The sequence below is a fragment of the Botryllus schlosseri genome, chromosome 12, assembly GCF_051294905.1.
Source record: "Botryllus schlosseri isolate E-star chromosome 12, Bs_hap1, whole genome shotgun sequence".
NCBI lineage: Eukaryota > Metazoa > Chordata > Ascidiacea > Stolidobranchia > Styelidae > Botryllus > Botryllus schlosseri.
In genome coordinates, this window is record NC_137247.1 from 15,749,918 (window position 1) to 15,767,110 (window position 17,193).

Below are 17,193 nucleotides of genomic sequence, written 5' to 3' on the forward strand. Positions count from 1 at the left end.
CACAATGATTCGAGTACTCGAATCTGAATCGAGTATTAATTCTAATGATTCGAGTCGAGTAGTAAAAGAATATTTTTTCGAGTACTGAAATTATACTCTCCTCGTCACTGCAAGGTAATTTGACAAAGAGAATTATAGTTTCGATACTAATTTTCACTGTCGAAGCCTTGAAACCTTGATTGGCCGTATCGTAGCATACAAAACATATAGTACAAAGCTACGAACGACACTGGAAATAACTCATTTCCGAAGTCATGATCATCCCACAACATTGTCACCAAGTGCAATGAAATCGGCATGGTCGAAAAATACAAAAGTATCTTTCATGTGATGGATACCAGGAATAATAGTCTATGTCGTCGCCTAAAAGGGACATATTGGAACTTTGACATATTACATTCTGTTGTGACGTCATAATGAGTGATACTCGATTACGCGACTCGACTCGAAGCATTTTACGTGATTCAGAATCGAATCACTCAGGTACTCGATTTTGCCCAGCCCTGCCTATATGTAGGAGGTTTATCTAGGCTCCATCTCGCTATTCCATTTCGGGTTAGCCAGGGGTTTATTACATATACGCCATGGGGTACGAAGCAGTTTGAAATTATGCGTTGTTTAGGCTATTTGAGAAGAAGGCATAACAAGTAACTTTGTTATAAGTCTACAGAACAGGCTGCGGTTTTGTACCAAGGCGTCATAGCGCGGACTACAAATGGATGAACTAACAAATGCCATGCCGCGTTTCAACGTGGCCATTAACAAAAAAGTTTTAACGTCGAGTCGAGTGCTTGACGTATCCCTCATTATGACATCATCAGAGCATGTCTTATGTGGAAAGTTCAGATAGATATCTCGGAGCGGCAACAAAGAAAATAATACCAGATCGACTCGAATCAATACAATTGAAACTGGGTTCGGATTCGAATTTCTCTCTGTGTTTAACCCTATAATTGTAATGAATGAAGACATTTCCGAACCTGCAGCAAAAAGTACCAAAAATATAACATGGTTCTTTTACGAAAATATCGCAAAATAAGCTCTTACTGTGCTCTTCGCCGAAGTCTAATCGTACCGTACAGTGCCCTGCTTAAATCACGATATTTTTGATAACAGCTATCAATATATTCTAGAAATAATAGACATGGTAATGCGGACAGTAGTTATTGCGTGCGCTTTTGCTTATATGATATCGGGAAGCGAATCAATCCCACTGGGGAATCAAGGTTAGTATTGTGGGTGAATATGTTATCTGACGGTAGAATATCTATTCATGAGACAACGTCCGTACTAATCGTCTGTTTCATGTCATGTGCGTCATCATAATACGTGATCCCGTCTTCATCATTGGTTCTGCTCGACTTTTGTACATTTCCGCGACTTTTCCTGTCGCACTCTATCACTCTTAGGTATCTCTCGCTCTCATGCGTCCGACTCTGGTTATATGCTGTCGATTCGAAACTTGACACGAAATCTGTTATTATATCAATACAATGTGAATCCTATGAGTCCCGCGTTCAGTATAGTCCAGATAAGTCAGCGGTTCTCTGACTTGTTTTAACTACATACCCTTTGCAATGTATCTGCATTGTGGAGTACCCCTTAAAATATAGCGAAATGTACGCAATCGAGAAAAAAAACACATCAAACTCTGCATTACGCTTTCATACATGATTTCACACGTATGATGCATGAGCTTGACGCTACCAAGTAGCCTAAATTTATTCCAAGAATTGTTTGGAAAAGGTAGGCTTACACGCATAAACTGTGTCAAACCTGACACGAAATTTGTTCTTCATCATGCACATGCACATTGCACATACTTGTTCACAAGGTAAGGGAAGTGACACAATTTGACATTGCTGGTTACTATTACCTTACCATATATCCGACCGAATCTTCTGCCGGGAAAGTGACCCTGGTCTGGTTCAATGCAGAATCAGTTTCTCAGAAAACCAGCTTCACAATTATCGTCGGCGCCATTGCACACAAGCAAAACACTGAACATTGAAATGGCGCCAATCAACTGCCCTTCGTAATATTCAAAGTATAGAACTAGTGGTAGAACTTATCCAATATCTGCATTATCTGCCGCGACATTATATGGAAGTGTGCGAAGTAGTTCCTGACAGTGTTGGGATCTAGTCACTACCTTCGAGTCACGATTCATCTCGAGTCATTGCACATTTTAACTAGAGTTAAGTCAAGACACTGGAATTTCAAAGGTAACTCGAGTCAAGTCAAGTCCCCCTATTTTTGAAGGTGACTCGAGTCAAGTCAAGTCGAGTCAAGCCAAGTCAAGTCACGAGTCAAGTCACTAGTTGAGTCAAGTTGAATTTTCAAAGTAGGAGCATGATTCAAAGTCATTGCATTTTGCCAACTGTTTTGAATACAGACGGAGTCCCCATTTATTCCGAATCTAGGAACGAAAAAGAGTTGATTATACGCGAAAAAAGGTGTTGTATGGCTCACGCATACTTATAACTGCTAAACTACACAGTAACGGTATAGGCCCAGTCTACAATTATCAGCCAAAATACAGGATAACATACGAAACCTCAGAAAGTTCAAAAAGGATATGGTGCAATGCCCTACCCACCTACATATCCATGATATGCGATTATAGACGTATGGACGATATTCGTTCTATTTAAATCATACAAGAGGGTTGTTTATGGTGAGCACTTGGCACTGTGAGCAGTTTATAAAGCAGAGATGCAGTGCTAGTATATTACTTTACTACTAGCTTACGACAACGTAAGCTGTGAGCTCCGATCACTGCGTTTGCGATCAATTTATTTGTGATGTAACAATGGCGGCTCGGTAAAACGCACAATCGTTGAGTGATTGGTTGCTCTCACAGGCCACACTAGCGTATCGCTAAATCGTTAACTTATACAAGATACAGCGATTTAGTCGACATCGATTATACTTGATGACTCGAAATTGGCTCGTAAATTTGGCTTCGAGTCGCGAGTCAATCCGCATTTCTGAAACGTCAAGTCAAGTCAAGTCAAGTCATTTTTGCAAAGTGACTCGCGTCAAGTCAAGTCATACGAAAAAGTTGACTCGAGTTTGACTCTAGTCAAGCCATGACTCGAGTCATCCCAACACTGGTTCCCGGGCTATGAAATTTTTATGAGCAGCACTTATATTTGGTGCAAATGTAAGGCCTTGTGCGATCACATATTTCACATGGATTATTTTAATCAAATATGCTATCTTTTAAAAAGTTCATTAACTTCTATTTCATGTCCGTACAAAATGATGTTTACAATAAATACGACCGATTCCCGATTCGAGAGACTTGCTATCAATTGTCATCCAGCATGATGAATAAAGTTTCCTCACTCCTAGAATAAATGTAGGCTAAAAAGCCGATACACTATTTCCAGTCTATATGACCCACATATGGGCGGACAATTTGACATTTGACTCGATATCGTAACATTTTTAATTAATGTAGCGATGTAAAATTTCAATCTGAAATATATTGTAATAAGACAATATCATTGTTTTATGTAATTCTATCGATTGTATCTCAATATAACTGCTGACAGTGCGTTCCCGGATCAAGGATAATCCGAGAACTATCAACGAAAAACTCGAATAACTCCGCTTCTACTTGTTGGAATTGACTCAAATTTGTTTTGCATCGTCTTTGAAGCAAGCTCAACAATTTAATGGGATCGACAGAAATATTTGAATTTTTTTTTTCAAATTTTTCCTAATAAATTAAAAATTTTAATTGGATCTGCGGAGTCGTATAGGCTACTTGTGAGAATTGAACCAATTTTGTGGTGCAGCGATTTTTTGACAGTTTAATCAGTGAATGGCTGGAATCCGGTAGAAAAAGTTATTTTTGAACAGCCCTAGTGTACAGGTCAGCATAGCAGTGTACAGGTTGTTGCGTACTTGTAGTGTCTATAGCTCAGAGATTTTGTTTTGCCCTGTTTGTCTTCCTGTGCAATGAGTTTGCAGTGAATGTTATCGCTGTTGTGGATGTAATGAGACAAGCCGATGATTTTTGTTTTATTTTTTAATTCAATTTCTTGTAGTCCTCGACCACCTTTTGTCTGGGGATGTACAGTCTTTGTGTATCAGATTTTGGGTGATGCATGTGGTGCATTGTCATCGGTTTTCTCGTCTTCATGGGGTGGTGGCTACTGTATAACTTGTTTTTGAGACAATATCTGGCACAAACATAAAAACTGATGCTGTTACACTCTTAAAAATACATCTGTCCGGTCTAGCCGATCGTCGTGAGATTGTTGACAAAATGATGTTGTGAAATTACTATAGCATTTAATTGTTGCATTTAGTTGGTATATTAGGTGACGTTTAAAAAGTCAACATGTGGCCCTACTTCAGCATTGTGGCATTACATGGCCATAGTCGTCGCCATAGTTATCCTGTACATTAATATATTACTTTATGGAAATGGTATGGTTCGAGTAAGCCATATGAAGTCACGCGACGTCATAGGTTCATGTTCGCATTCACACGAATCAGAACTTTTCAGGGGTTCGCACCATCCCTTATACAAGTGCATGTCCGAGGTCACTGTTTTGGGTATACCATACTCGTCGTTCCCACGATATGGTTTGATCATGAATATGTTACGACCTTTATATTACATAATTTGGATTGGATTCATGATAAGATTTGTCCGACATTGTGTTGTCTGGAAAACACCGTCGGATACAGTCGGGATACTTCAGTGTAGCATTGTACAGCGAACAGACATGGGGTAATCGCGATTAGTAATCGTAACCGATTACGACGATTACAGCATTTTCAAGTAATCGTAATCGCAATCGATTACATTCGAAAAAATCCCGAAGTAATCATAATTGTAATCGACTACTTCCCATATCTAATCGATTTCTTTGTGAAAAAACGATTACTTTTTATTTGTACAAGGACTATGACATAAACTGAACATTCGTGAACAAGGAAGATGTATTATACCAGGTTCATGATAACACAAACGTCTGATTTTTAAATGCCATTGCTCTTTATTACGTCAGAAGTAGCCTATTAGCTTTGCTAGTCATTGCGTAAGAAGTATCCACAGTAAATAGATACTCGATGTACGTCACGTACATTCGCGTAATTGTAAGAACACCCGCCGTGCTGTATATCAGGTTATCAACCCGTTCCACACGCCGGTACCCCGGAGTAGGATAATTAATCACCACTCTACCAAGTAACTTGTGTATTGATGTTTGGTTATACAAACGCAGTTTGACCGTTGCTGCTTGGCGAGCAGTAGGCCTATGTAGTGCGTGCGTACACCTGACAGAGATTTGAAATTTTGTACCCGTCAAATATAACATTACGGTTTCCACAACGAAGCAATAAAAATCAACGGTTGCTGATATATACGACAACCGTGCCGTTTTTGCCGTTTCTCGTAGCGGCAGCTTGCCGTACATTATCTGTATTAGGATGAAGGCAGAATTTTATGTTCTCTTCATCTTATTCTCATATTACTCTACTTGAAACATGCGCTAATCGTCTTTACTCAACATTGGGACCTGCCGCCATAGCCCTGGGCTTATATATCATGTTAGCGTGGGTTGTAGCTATAGATTCAGGACCAAAACAGCTATTCGTCCCCCAGTCCAAACGTTAGTCTTTGGCCCCCATAGGGTGATAATTTCAAGTTGAAGACTGAATTTCGTCAATCAATAACATTGGTAATTGCATTACATTATTATTAATTTTTATTCCTCTCTCTCTCTGCCCCCGATGGTCAGATTTACCTGTAGAGCTGGGGGCACGTAATTCATAATTATAACGTCTGTTATCTTGTTATAATTACTTTAGTGAATGTAGTTAATTCGTGATTTCCGGTATGTTGTATAATCAAAAGATATTGTTGTATCCCTAACGTAGTAGACTATAAGAAAAACTTTCGTGAGACGCACACACAAATTGTCATGTCTTTAATGCTCTGTGGGTGTCCGGGTGGTATTTGCATTGTGGGCTCGGATTGGAAGGACTGGACTATTAGTCACGCCCACCCAGCGCGGCTATTGACAATGGACACATACCCTCAGTTTCGGCCAAGGTCTTTCTTTAGTAGCACACTTCGTGAAGTCGCGTGTTGGTCGAAATTGCATATGTCTTTTGGTGTGTCGTGACACGGTATTGACTGGAACCTAAATGCCTATTGCTATAAATTAGGGTTGCATTTAAAACAAAAATAATTTTAAAGAGAGCATGTTTACAACATGCCCTTGTTTAAAACATGATTTTTATTTTTTTTCATGTTTTTTAATTTTTTTTCAAGTCTTGACGTCACCAATGTGGATTGACATTGACAATTGAAAATATAGGGTAAATATTGCTCCTTTGACGAAATATCTGTACTATAACTGTTTAACCGAATATTTTGAGGGGTTCCAACCATCTCATATCGATGTACGTCGGCCGATTCGGGTGGTAATTGTGGAAAGCTTTTACACAATTATGGCATAATTTTACAAATGAAAAAAACACAATTTAGTTTTTTTGAAGCCTTTGTTTAAAACACTGTTTTAAAACACAAGTTTTAAACAATGTGTTTTAAACAACCATTTGTTTCAAATGCATGCCTACTATAAATTATATCTGCTTTTTTGTTGAGGGGGAGACGTATGCATTCCAAAATCAAGCTTATCTAGAGAGAATTTTCAAGTAAATTAAATCTTTCGAGAATACTCTATAATTTTTGTTGGTTTACGAAATACTATTGAGTCCCCCCCCCCCGAGCTCGCTCCCCACCCTATTGGGAAATTTGGGGTGCGGCAGTCATGGACCCGGTAAGAATGCAATTGGTTGGGTGCGATAAATCGTCCTCTATAAAAATGGGCGTAACAAGTAAATGACGCATCTTTTTTAAAGAGGGTTTATTATCTCATTAGACTTTTTCAGCGCAATCCATATATTGTCTTCCAATATAACTTCTAAAATGCAAAATAAATGTAATCGTGAGTAATCGTGATTACTTTTCCAATGTAATCGTAATCGTAATCGACTACTTCCTGATTTTGCTGTAATCGTAATCGTAATCGTAATCGCGTCATTCGGAAGTACTCGTAATCGCAATCGATTACATTCATGAAGTAATCACCCCATGTCTGACAGCGAGTAGCTGTCGGAACAAGGTACACAGATATTTCGAGGCTACAGTGCCTTCCACGCCAGGACACATGAAGACACGAAGGTTTGGATAAAATACGGCGGGTAAATTGGGTGATAAAAAGATCGACAGCGATAAAACCTTGGCCAAAATTGGCTGTCGCTAGTTGGCCAAGACCTTTAGCTCTTTCTTCATGATTTCGGATTTTCAGAATTTTTACGCCCTCTTACTTGAACGGCGTCTGCGCGACATCATTCAGCGTTGTCTTCTTTCTCGTGGATGTGGATATACGGCAACGAAATTTACATTGCAACGTCATAGATTCTATTGTTTTGCTTTCACAAGAAATCGAACCTTTCATTGTTCCCTTACCTTTCAATTTGTCTCTATAATCTATATTGTTCCCATTTATGGTGGCACAGCTACTGAATAGTAGTGACGCAAAAATCATTGTGTCGATAAGCGTCCCTCAACTTGTTTTTAGATACAATAATGATCAATAGTAAAAATTCGACTTGCACCATTCATCAATTCGAATATCCCCTGCCGATCTATATACAAGTCTAAATTTTCAGAGAACGACATTGCCAATCGTGACGAAACGTCTCTCATTTTTGAGGACAACAACAACTTTTCGGAAGGAATTGAGGATACGTAAAATATTCACTTTTCAAGCCTTATGAGTGAAAGGAGATTTGGACTTTTATCTATTACATTGCAAGGTTCTAAGTAGGAAATACACCCGTTCAACACAGAACCTTCCAGCGTCGTGAATTACCACAAAGTACTGAGAATCCTGCTCGACATATCACATTGTGATGGCTTCGAATAATAAAATGTCTCACTGCCAAGGGATCCATGTCCCGTGAAAACGGTAATGGTATTCGTAGTTGGGCCAGTGGTTCAATTTTATTCCTCGGACATGAAGTATTTCCGATCAGTTGAGGGACATTGGTTGCGAATTCAGGACTTAGTCCACCACAGATGTCCGATGAGCATCTATTCAAGTACGCTATCTTTTAACAAACTCATCAAAATCTGTTTATATGCTATAAGAATTGATTTTTACAATAAATACGACTGATTACTACACTTCGTGGAGAAGTGGTCGAGTGATAATGTAATGTTTTCGGAATCTTGCCCGCAAGACTCATTTATCATCATCCAGCAGGGCGACTGAAATACACAGAAATACACTATTTCTACTCTTAGCGAGCTTGTACTATATCTAGTCTCCATATTGATCTTCTGCGTTCTCATTGCCGATAGCGAGATATCTCATGCAAACCTAATCTGATATTGATCTCATACTACGTGTATAACATGTATTTCCTGCATATGATGTACGGCAACATAAGCCAGCTCTCGTCAACTTCCACATATGTCAGCTTCCAGCTTTTGACTGTCCCTGATGGCGTATTCATGAATGCTTTTCAAAACGACTTACTCACTTGAGTAGTTTTCAAAGAAAACAAATTCTGCTTTGGCTTGTAGCGGTTTTCTACTGCTTTAGAAAGTACTACTTCCACTCGCACTTGAGAGTAGAATTCTGCCTGGTTACTTCTATTTCTCATAGTAACCTCTTGACTACTTTGACCACCTCTGCTGGTTGGGAGCTTTAACGGCTTCCGAACTGTGGCAAACTTTCAATGGTTACAGCTTAGAAAAATGAATGACCGTAGTTTTATGTATGACATATGTTATGGCTAACAGCGGTTTTTACAATTTTCCTGATACTTCTGATTACAAAGTAATTTGGTTTGTCATTCCCGCTAACACAATAAGCGTCCCTCTATATCTGGTGGGTGTGGCGAGATAGCGCAGTGGTATAATCCGCGGCTGCAACACCAAAGGGTGCGGGTTCGAGTCCGACCGAGGTCGACTTCCGAATTCGATACCTAAGTGTTGGAGGTTTACCTAGGCTCCTCCTCGCCACATCATCCGCGTCAGCGGTGTCTTACAAAAAGCCTAGAGGTGGGCCGTGCTATAAGTCGGCAGTTGCGGAAAATAAGAAGAGAATCGGCCTGCTGTAAATGACCATGGTAGTCGACAAACGCCATGAATACCCAAAAACAAACAAACAAATACCTGGTGGGTCATGGTGTTTCCATTTAGCATATTCAATCAAGATTCTAGAAATGCAGAATTATAGGCTAAAGATCCCTGGGCGTCCTTCGAGCGTCAAGACATCAGAATTTTCAGCACGCAAACATTGTATAAACTTGTAAATAACGGACGCAATTTCAGGTATAAATAGCAGAGACGTTCAGAGCGCAGCACTCCTGGAGCCGCGGAGCGTCTACCATGGGAATGAAAGTAAGCCTTCTCTAGTAATATACGAATGAATGTTTTTTGAGTAATTATTCCATAACAGGAAGATGCGATGTTCTATACGGCGACAAATGCTACGTGTTGATCGTGGGAGACATGACACTTGGAGAAGCTGAATCTACTTGCAAAGCAGCGAAAGGAAAATTGGCTAACATCTACAGCGAAGAGCACTTTGACCTAATTCGAGCACTGCTTCGATCAAGAATACCGATGAACCACGACTACATAAATGCGTGGCTTGGAATGACCCTGGACTTATCGGTAAAGTCGTATGTTTGTCTATCATTACCCTCCGATCCATTTGGAGACATGCACGTTCCTATAATGACATGTTGAATGTGTCAACAAAGACTTTATTCAGAGACGCTATAAATTTGCTAATCAGTGGTTATCAACTGCCACTCCGCGGACCGGCGTTGGTCCGTGGCAAGTTTCCAGCCAGCCCGCCAGACATAACAGAATTTTATATCTCAATTCCGAAATGCAAGAAGTTGAAAGCTTGTCCAATGTCCATTGATTAGAGAAACAAAACATCAAATAGTAAATATACGTATTTTTCTGTAGGATGTCGTAGCAGAGAGTACTTTGGGCGTAGGCTACGTCACAATTGTGTAAATGCTGTACGAAATTGTGAAAAAGTAGCCTACAACTCGTTTGAACAAGTTATATGTGAAAGCTTATAAAAATTTTGAACAAACTTCGTCAATTTCAGAACGTGCAATCGACATTTTAAGGTATAATAGAGGCTATTTCATACAGCAAAGTCTCATATCTAAAATTACGACAAATGTATCCAATTCAAATGCAATATAACGGACACTTTAGTGATTCCATTGAAGTTTCTGCAACGCAAAGCTCGCAAAATTCCGTGAAAGACCACTAACTTGATTGCAAAATTCCGGTATCTCTTTAAACGTAGGGTTGAATTTGATTTTCGATGGTTTACCGGTCCGCAACATTCATTTCGAAGCTCTGCCGTTCCCGAGATCAAAATGGTTGAGAACCATTGCGCTAGATGAATTTAGCTCACACGGTGTCTCTGTGATATCAAGAGCGACAAGCTCTTCGTTGCAATTTGACGATATCGTGACGTTGACGTGCTGTGCATATTTTCTGAATTGCCCAGGCGTGTTTACTATCTATGGACGACTCGGTAACACCTCGAGCTTTGAAAAAGGATTTGAGCAGGCTCATCCAGTATCCAGGTATAGACGGGCCTATAGCCACGCACTCTCGGCCTGCTTGTCACCATCCACCGATATGAAGGCATCAAGTTAGCCATTATACAAGTATAAGTCACGCACAAATAAAAGGTGCACAACTGCACATATAGCATATTTCATGCCAGAGGAATATAGTCTTAAACTGCATTCGTTTTAGTTCTCTGGTTTGCTCGCAAGAAAGGTGCTGGTTTGAGGGTCTCCATCACAATAAACCCCTCCTCAAAGATTCCTCTATGGGAATTTGACCGAATGAATTCATTTACCCGAATATGTCGGGGCTAGGAAGCTTAATTGTTACCAAGTTATTGACGTCGATAAAGAAAGATGCGACATATAGCTTCTCGTGGTGGTATCTGCCGATCTTTTCGTAACCCTACCAGAGATATGCAATTTTTGATTGGCTTCATGTCGATGATGTCGATGACATATCATGTCGATAAGAATGACATATCATCCACGCCTTTAGCTTACCTAACTAACTTTTTTTTAAATCCAGCGAAACTTCTCATTCAGTGGATGCTGGCAGATATTTACTTCTGTTTTGTCAGCGCAACTTTCTAATGAATTCCGTCAAATGTTGGGGAATAATTGTGAGATCGAAAAAAGAAATTATACAGGCCTACGTCTCTAGAGAATTGGCAAGAGACGATGCAGATTCGCTAAAAATTGACATTTTTGCATGTGATTTGTTCAGACTCTAAGAGTGAAACTTTCAAACGGAGATTGGGCTCCTTACAGCAAATGGTATTATAATCGACCGCACACGACGCCGGGACCGTATGTCGGAATGAATTGCTATCACTTGAATGATCACCGTCAAGGATATGTTGACAATTGGGCAGCTACTCAATTTCGGGGTGCTGTGTGCGAAGCAAAAGTTCCTTGGATGCAATAAAATGAAGCAGAAAGTTCGATTAAATTTAGTTGTTGGAGTAGTATACCTTCTGGAAACGCTGATATAGATACATACTAAAATTGATTATTCTGGCCTAGTATTTGTTAATTTTTCAGAAATAAAGAAAAACTAACAATTCGAGGTCAAACTGCGATTTTGAATTAGCAAAGTATTCCAGGTTCAGCGACATATATATATAGTCTAATATTATTATTATTATTGAAAATTCTCTTTGACTAATTGCGTTGAAAGGACAATTTTACACTTTATCTTCTATTCCCGGTCGCATTCCGATTAGTATATGTGCAGCAATGCCTGATAACTAGGGCTGGGCAAAATCGAGTACCTGAGTGATTCGATTCTGAATTACGTATAATGCTTCGAGTCGAGTCGAGTATTCGAGTATCACTCATTATGACGTCACAGCAGCATATGCTATGTTGAAATTCAAATATGTATCTTTTATGCCACTACAAACAACATAACGCATGTTATCCATCACGTTAAAGATACTTTGGTATTTTTCCAACCATAATGATTTCATTGCACTTCTTGACAATGTTGTGGATTGATCATGACTTCGGAAATGTGTTATTTCCAGTAACGTTCGTAGCTTTGTACTATGACTCGTATGCTGCGACACGGCCAATCAAGGTTTCAAGACTTCCTCAGTGAAAATTAGTATCAAAACTATAATTCTCGTTAGTAAATGACCTTTCAGTTGCGAGGAGCGTATAATTTCAGTACTCGAAAAAATCGTGTTTTACTACTCGACTCGAATCTTCAAAATTAATACTCGATTCAGATTCGAGTACTCGAATCATTATGCCCAGCCCTACTAATAACTTCACGTTAGCATACGAAAAGCACTTCTACGATAGTGAATTGAAAATGAGTATCACTGCTGTGCTCACTCCACGCGCAATGCGAATCAGGTCATCAAACGAGAAACTGCACGTTTCTGTCGAGAACAAATTATCCGAGAGATGCGAGGATAATCAGGGATTTATTGCAGTACAAATAACTGGAAATCAATTCGTGAATATAGATTAGTGTTGTCAATCCCTTTGAGCTTGAGGAACCTTTAGCAAGTCAAATTAACCCAAAATGTAATTACGATAAATGTAGGCAACGCAAACGCAAATATTGAAAATGCACCGTTATTAGAGATGTTACACGTGGCTCTAATTCAGTGGTTCTCAAACTGCGGGGCGCGCCCCCATTGGGAGGGGGCGTGAAATTATCTGAAGGGGGACGCGAGAGTGCGGTTAACTGAAATTTCTTTGGCGCTTCGCGCGATTGACCTTCATTCATGGTTGTTGCTTTGTGTTTAGTCCGAATTTCATATTGCACAAATCTCTCATCAACAGGCATAGCCTTCCACGCCATCAAATTATCCATTAGAGATTGCCAGCATTCTGGTTGCATTTTGGGATATGACGATAAGAGGGGCGCGAAATTTTACATTATCGTAACGGTTGCGTGTCGAAAAAAGTTTGAGAATCACTGCACTGATTAAAGTTTCTGCAAGGCGAAGTTTCGTTGAAAAATACTAATTTCATTTTGATTGCTCGTTTTCTTTTTAGGGATATGCGACCTCAATGAATTCCGGCCTCTTTTATAATGCCAAATGTCGCTAAATCGTATCGTCGAAATTGAACGAATGTCGTGTAAACGTCTTTTTAGCTTTCATCTAGATCTGGTCTTTATGTAGATGTAGACTAATTTGAAACAGTTTCGTACAACACTTGGAGAGATGTGACGTGCGCAAAGTCCAAAGTACACCATGAAATCTATTACGACGCCACGCTGAAAAATCAATTTCAATTTTTTTAATAAAGTATTGATGTAGGCCACTTGATGTTCCATTTTTAACTTATGGACAAGCACCCAATTGTTTATCTCTCAGAATCTATCCTGTCGATTCGAAAGTCTTTAGTTTTATGAGTAGCTCTTTGACATACCTACTTCAAATCTTGATTGCATGTTCCAATATTAATCAGATGTCAGTGGCTGCAAATATTGACGCACTCTTGAAAATGTCAAAAGCGGAGATGCCGCCTTCCAATTATATTTACTTTCTTGTAAGTTTCGCAGAAGACCATTGAATGAATACTGCCGATACCTGAAAAGTAATCTTTACCATCCTTATCTAAAACTGGCTATGCTAGAACGATAATGCCGTTTCGTTCTTGTGAATAGTCAATATTTTATAGTGTCGCTATATGCACATGCACACACACACACACACACTCAAGTGCCATATATATTGAATCGTCCCCACGCGCAAGTCTCAGCATGTTCATCGTTCACGAGTGTGCATGGCCCAAGAGGGTGAGCGTTGTCACCGATTTAGTTTTCAAGAAAGATAAACAAACCTGTTGCACCACACTTGAATGCATTAAAAACTACTTGAAAGGGTCGTGTTTTTTTTATTCTTAGTGTTCGGACACCTATGGTCATATATACACCATGTCGATATTTCTCATTATCATTTCTGATGTGCTTGCCGACTTGAGGGGACGAACACCGTGTATCATTGCTGTAAATAGTGACACAATACCCTGCCTTGTGGTGCGTCATTTTGTAGCAGGGGTTCTTAACCTTTTTCCTGCAGCGCGCCTTTACGAAAATTACCTTGGTCTGGTGCCTCCTACGTTTTAAGGACTGCAATAAAAAGGGGTAAGAGTTCGGAGTTGAGTCGGTCTTTTTGGGCTGGGACTTTACTATTGGAAATAGCTTGAATCGCGCCCCCGAGGACCACTCGACTAATTAATTCTAAGATAGTTGTATGCGCTATATTCGGGATCAAATCAAGGTTAGCATAACAACAATCAGGTACGGGCTCATACCATAGTTCAGTGGTTCCCAACCTTTTTCTCATAATTCCCCACTTCCGATTTATTCTGAGCCTTCATTCCCCACCTAAAATCTCTATATCCATATCTACCCTTTAAAGTGCTACCTCCAATAAAATTTTGCAAGACTTTGCTTAGTAAATATTACGTGATATTGGTGATTGCTAAGATCCCCGGAATTGATCAGCATACAATACAATTAACACAGCAGTGAACTGGTAAGCGTAGACGCACCTCCGTAAATATATGTATCTACCCCGGCGCGCAGCCAACAGAAAAATAGGATGGGTTTGAAAAATTTTCAAATGTTGCGGGGTAGCATCACTTTACATACGGAAATGCCGAATAATACATGGGTCAGATAAACTTCCCGATGTTGACGAACTCATGAGTGCGATATATAAATAAGCCGCCGTAAACTACACTTTCGCACAATACTAAAAGAACTTGAAATAACGTAAATATGTAATTTCATTTGTAACGAGCCCGGATGTGCTATAAATTAGCGAGTCCACGATCTCCCTTGAATACATGTTCACTGTTCAGCAATATAAGCTCTTATTACAACGAATCAGAACTTTTCTATCACTATGTTTCGTGACCGATGATGGTGCACAAATGAATAAAAACATTTCTGGAGATCGCGTGTTGCTATCCAGGCGATTCTTGCTAATTGAAGGCACTGATAATATGAATCGCTGAATTGCAAATGAGCTATGAAATATTCGGTCGGCATTTCAAAACTACTTTTAATAAAGGAGAATATTACTGTACAGATTCTTTTTAAAGTTAGTCTATTCTCCACCAGAAATCCCGAAATTCCCCACCAGTTGGGAATTCCCCACCATTTGTGAACCACTGCCATAGTTCGATTAACTTTAAAATGAATGTATTCCAAATAACGCGTTCATGTAAGGTTGCGGATCACAACGCTTAACAGTATAATCCTTTATGATACGATGAGGACATATTCTGAAGGTTTAATTTTGCAGCTTAAAATACCAATATATTTAGCAAATCGTTTTGACCAAAAGGCTTCAAAGCACCTTTAATGTACAAAGGGGACTCACTGTCGTTCTTAGAAGTGGTACAGTGCCTCTTTATTCGACTGCGACACGCTGTTCGCTGCGAGATAAAATAGAATAAATTTTTTTTCAGCCCCCCTCCATGCCACTCCCTGAGCCCAGCGCCCCCCATATCGCCCCCTGGACGTTTCCGCCCCTTCGCTGGGGACAAGGCTAAGATACTGTTTTATAGGCTGCCCACACCAGATGATTTCTAATGCGAATTATATATAGTCTCTAGACGAGAAAACATTTGATTCACCCCAACATTTGGCCTTTGATACACAATTGCGATTGTTTGAACAGCCGGGGCATGTGGGGCAAACCTGAGTTATTTCGGAAATCAACGTAAAGTCAACTGCACTGGGCATATGCTCTTGGATTCATGATCAAACAGAAAAAAATCCAATGCAATTTAGCCTTATCGCCAATGGAAGTAGTACCATCCAGCTTTGTACATTGGGCTCGAAAACGAAGAAGATTATTATTGCGGCTTCATTTGATCCCGAAAAATATAACTCTTAATATTGATATCGATCCTTATTAGTCGCATGGTCATTGGCAGGCCGTGTTATTTTTGGCATTTCAGGAGCCAGATGCCAAAACTGTCAAAAATAAAAATTTGAAAATGCCAAAAATAAGCAATTTTTGGCATATGCCAAAAATAACACGGACTGCCAAATAGTGTATTTCGTTCATGGTGTTGTGTTAGCAGGACCTCGTTACAAGCGAGAAGAGCGTTTGTGAAAGGCAGGTTTCTTAATCTGGGTCCAGCCCAACCATTAGGGGTGAAAGCATGGTGTCCTAAATGGTGTTAGCACAGCGAGATTGAACGGCTGACTGCATTTGGTTTGCGTCATACTTTCTACTTGTCCAAAGGCAATTTTACAACCATTTTTGACCGGCTTGTCGAGCACTAAATTTGATAAAACGGGTATCAATGAGAAGCTGCCGCAGTACTGATCATTAAAATCTAAATTATATTCTGCACATTGAACTGGAACCCCCAAAATCAACCACAATTTTTGCATTGGGATAGAGTTGAACGTTGTGACGCAACAAACTATCTGGCTATTTCTGAGCTGCATAGTCTCGTTTTGCCAGACAGTCTTGTTGCGTCAATGTTCTTAAACAAGCTAACCTTCCCAGGACCCTTCCATGCGAGTTGGTAATATTAAAGCCACCTGAAGTGACAAAAGTCCTCCGAAAATATATCGGTAGACTGAAGGAGAAATGATAGTCGGGCTACTAAATAGAATGTGTTGAGAGACAACACAGGAAACTCCTGGAAAAGGATCGGGAAGAAAATTCTTTCCGCGATGAGATCGATGGCACTGGCGAAGTGATCTCTTTTTATGATGCATGGAAGCCAGTTCGGCCCTCCAAAGATTTTGAAGCTCTGAAAACCTTTTGTGGATGACTGGCAACATTCTTTCCTTCATTGGCTGCTGTTGAAGCCGATATTTCCCAGATTCGCTGTGCGAGAAAAGAATTTAGGAGAAACTTAGCTGACTCGAGTTTGGAAGCACTGTTACAGTGGAAACGATTTAAGTCTATTCAACAGCTGTAACAATCAGCTGTTGAGCGTGTTTGTTAGGCTTTTCTTTCTTTTTTTTTTGCTTATTGGCACCGATTCCGATGGATACTGCACATTTTGTAATTTTGTTTGATATTATTAACCTATGAAATCGTT

At 39.8% G+C, this 17,193-nt stretch overlaps 2 protein-coding genes across 4 annotated transcripts in view; one reads left to right on the plus strand and one right to left on the minus strand.

Moving 5' to 3' along the window:
* LOC145451713 (uncharacterized) overlaps positions 1 to 17,193 on the minus strand; it is a 312,192-nt gene that overhangs the window by 30,828 nt on the left and 264,171 nt on the right. The gene's annotated exons all lie outside the window — the stretch shown is intronic.
* LOC145452512 (uncharacterized) lies at positions 1,077 to 11,719 on the plus strand. 2 transcript variants are annotated; one of them, XM_080330690.1, is made up of 5 exons: positions 1,077 to 1,226; positions 7,705 to 7,778; positions 9,376 to 9,445; positions 9,504 to 9,721; positions 11,378 to 11,719. In XM_080330690.1, exons 1-5 carry the CDS (start codon positions 1,145 to 1,147, stop codon positions 11,576 to 11,578), a joined length of 645 nt encoding a protein of 214 aa, XP_080186816.1. In that variant the 5' UTR covers positions 1,077 to 1,144; the 3' UTR covers positions 11,579 to 11,719. The 2 variants fall into 2 exon arrangements, with proteins under 2 accessions (XP_080186816.1, XP_080186817.1); XM_080330691.1 differs by lacking the exon at positions 7,705 to 7,778 and having other exon boundaries at positions 1,080 to 1,226; positions 9,377 to 9,445.

Coding starts and splice junctions, on each gene's coding strand:
- LOC145452512 (XM_080330690.1), top strand. CDS start 1,145: ATGGTAATGCGGACAGTAGTTATTGCGTGCGCTTTTGCTTATATGATA. Junction 9,446..9,503: donor CGTCTACCATGGGAATGAAA/GTAAGCCTTCTC, acceptor ATTCCATAACAG/GAAGATGCGATGTTCTATAC. Junction 9,722..11,377: donor GAATGACCCTGGACTTATCG/GTAAAGTCGTAT, acceptor TGATTTGTTCAG/ACTCTAAGAGTGAAACTTTC.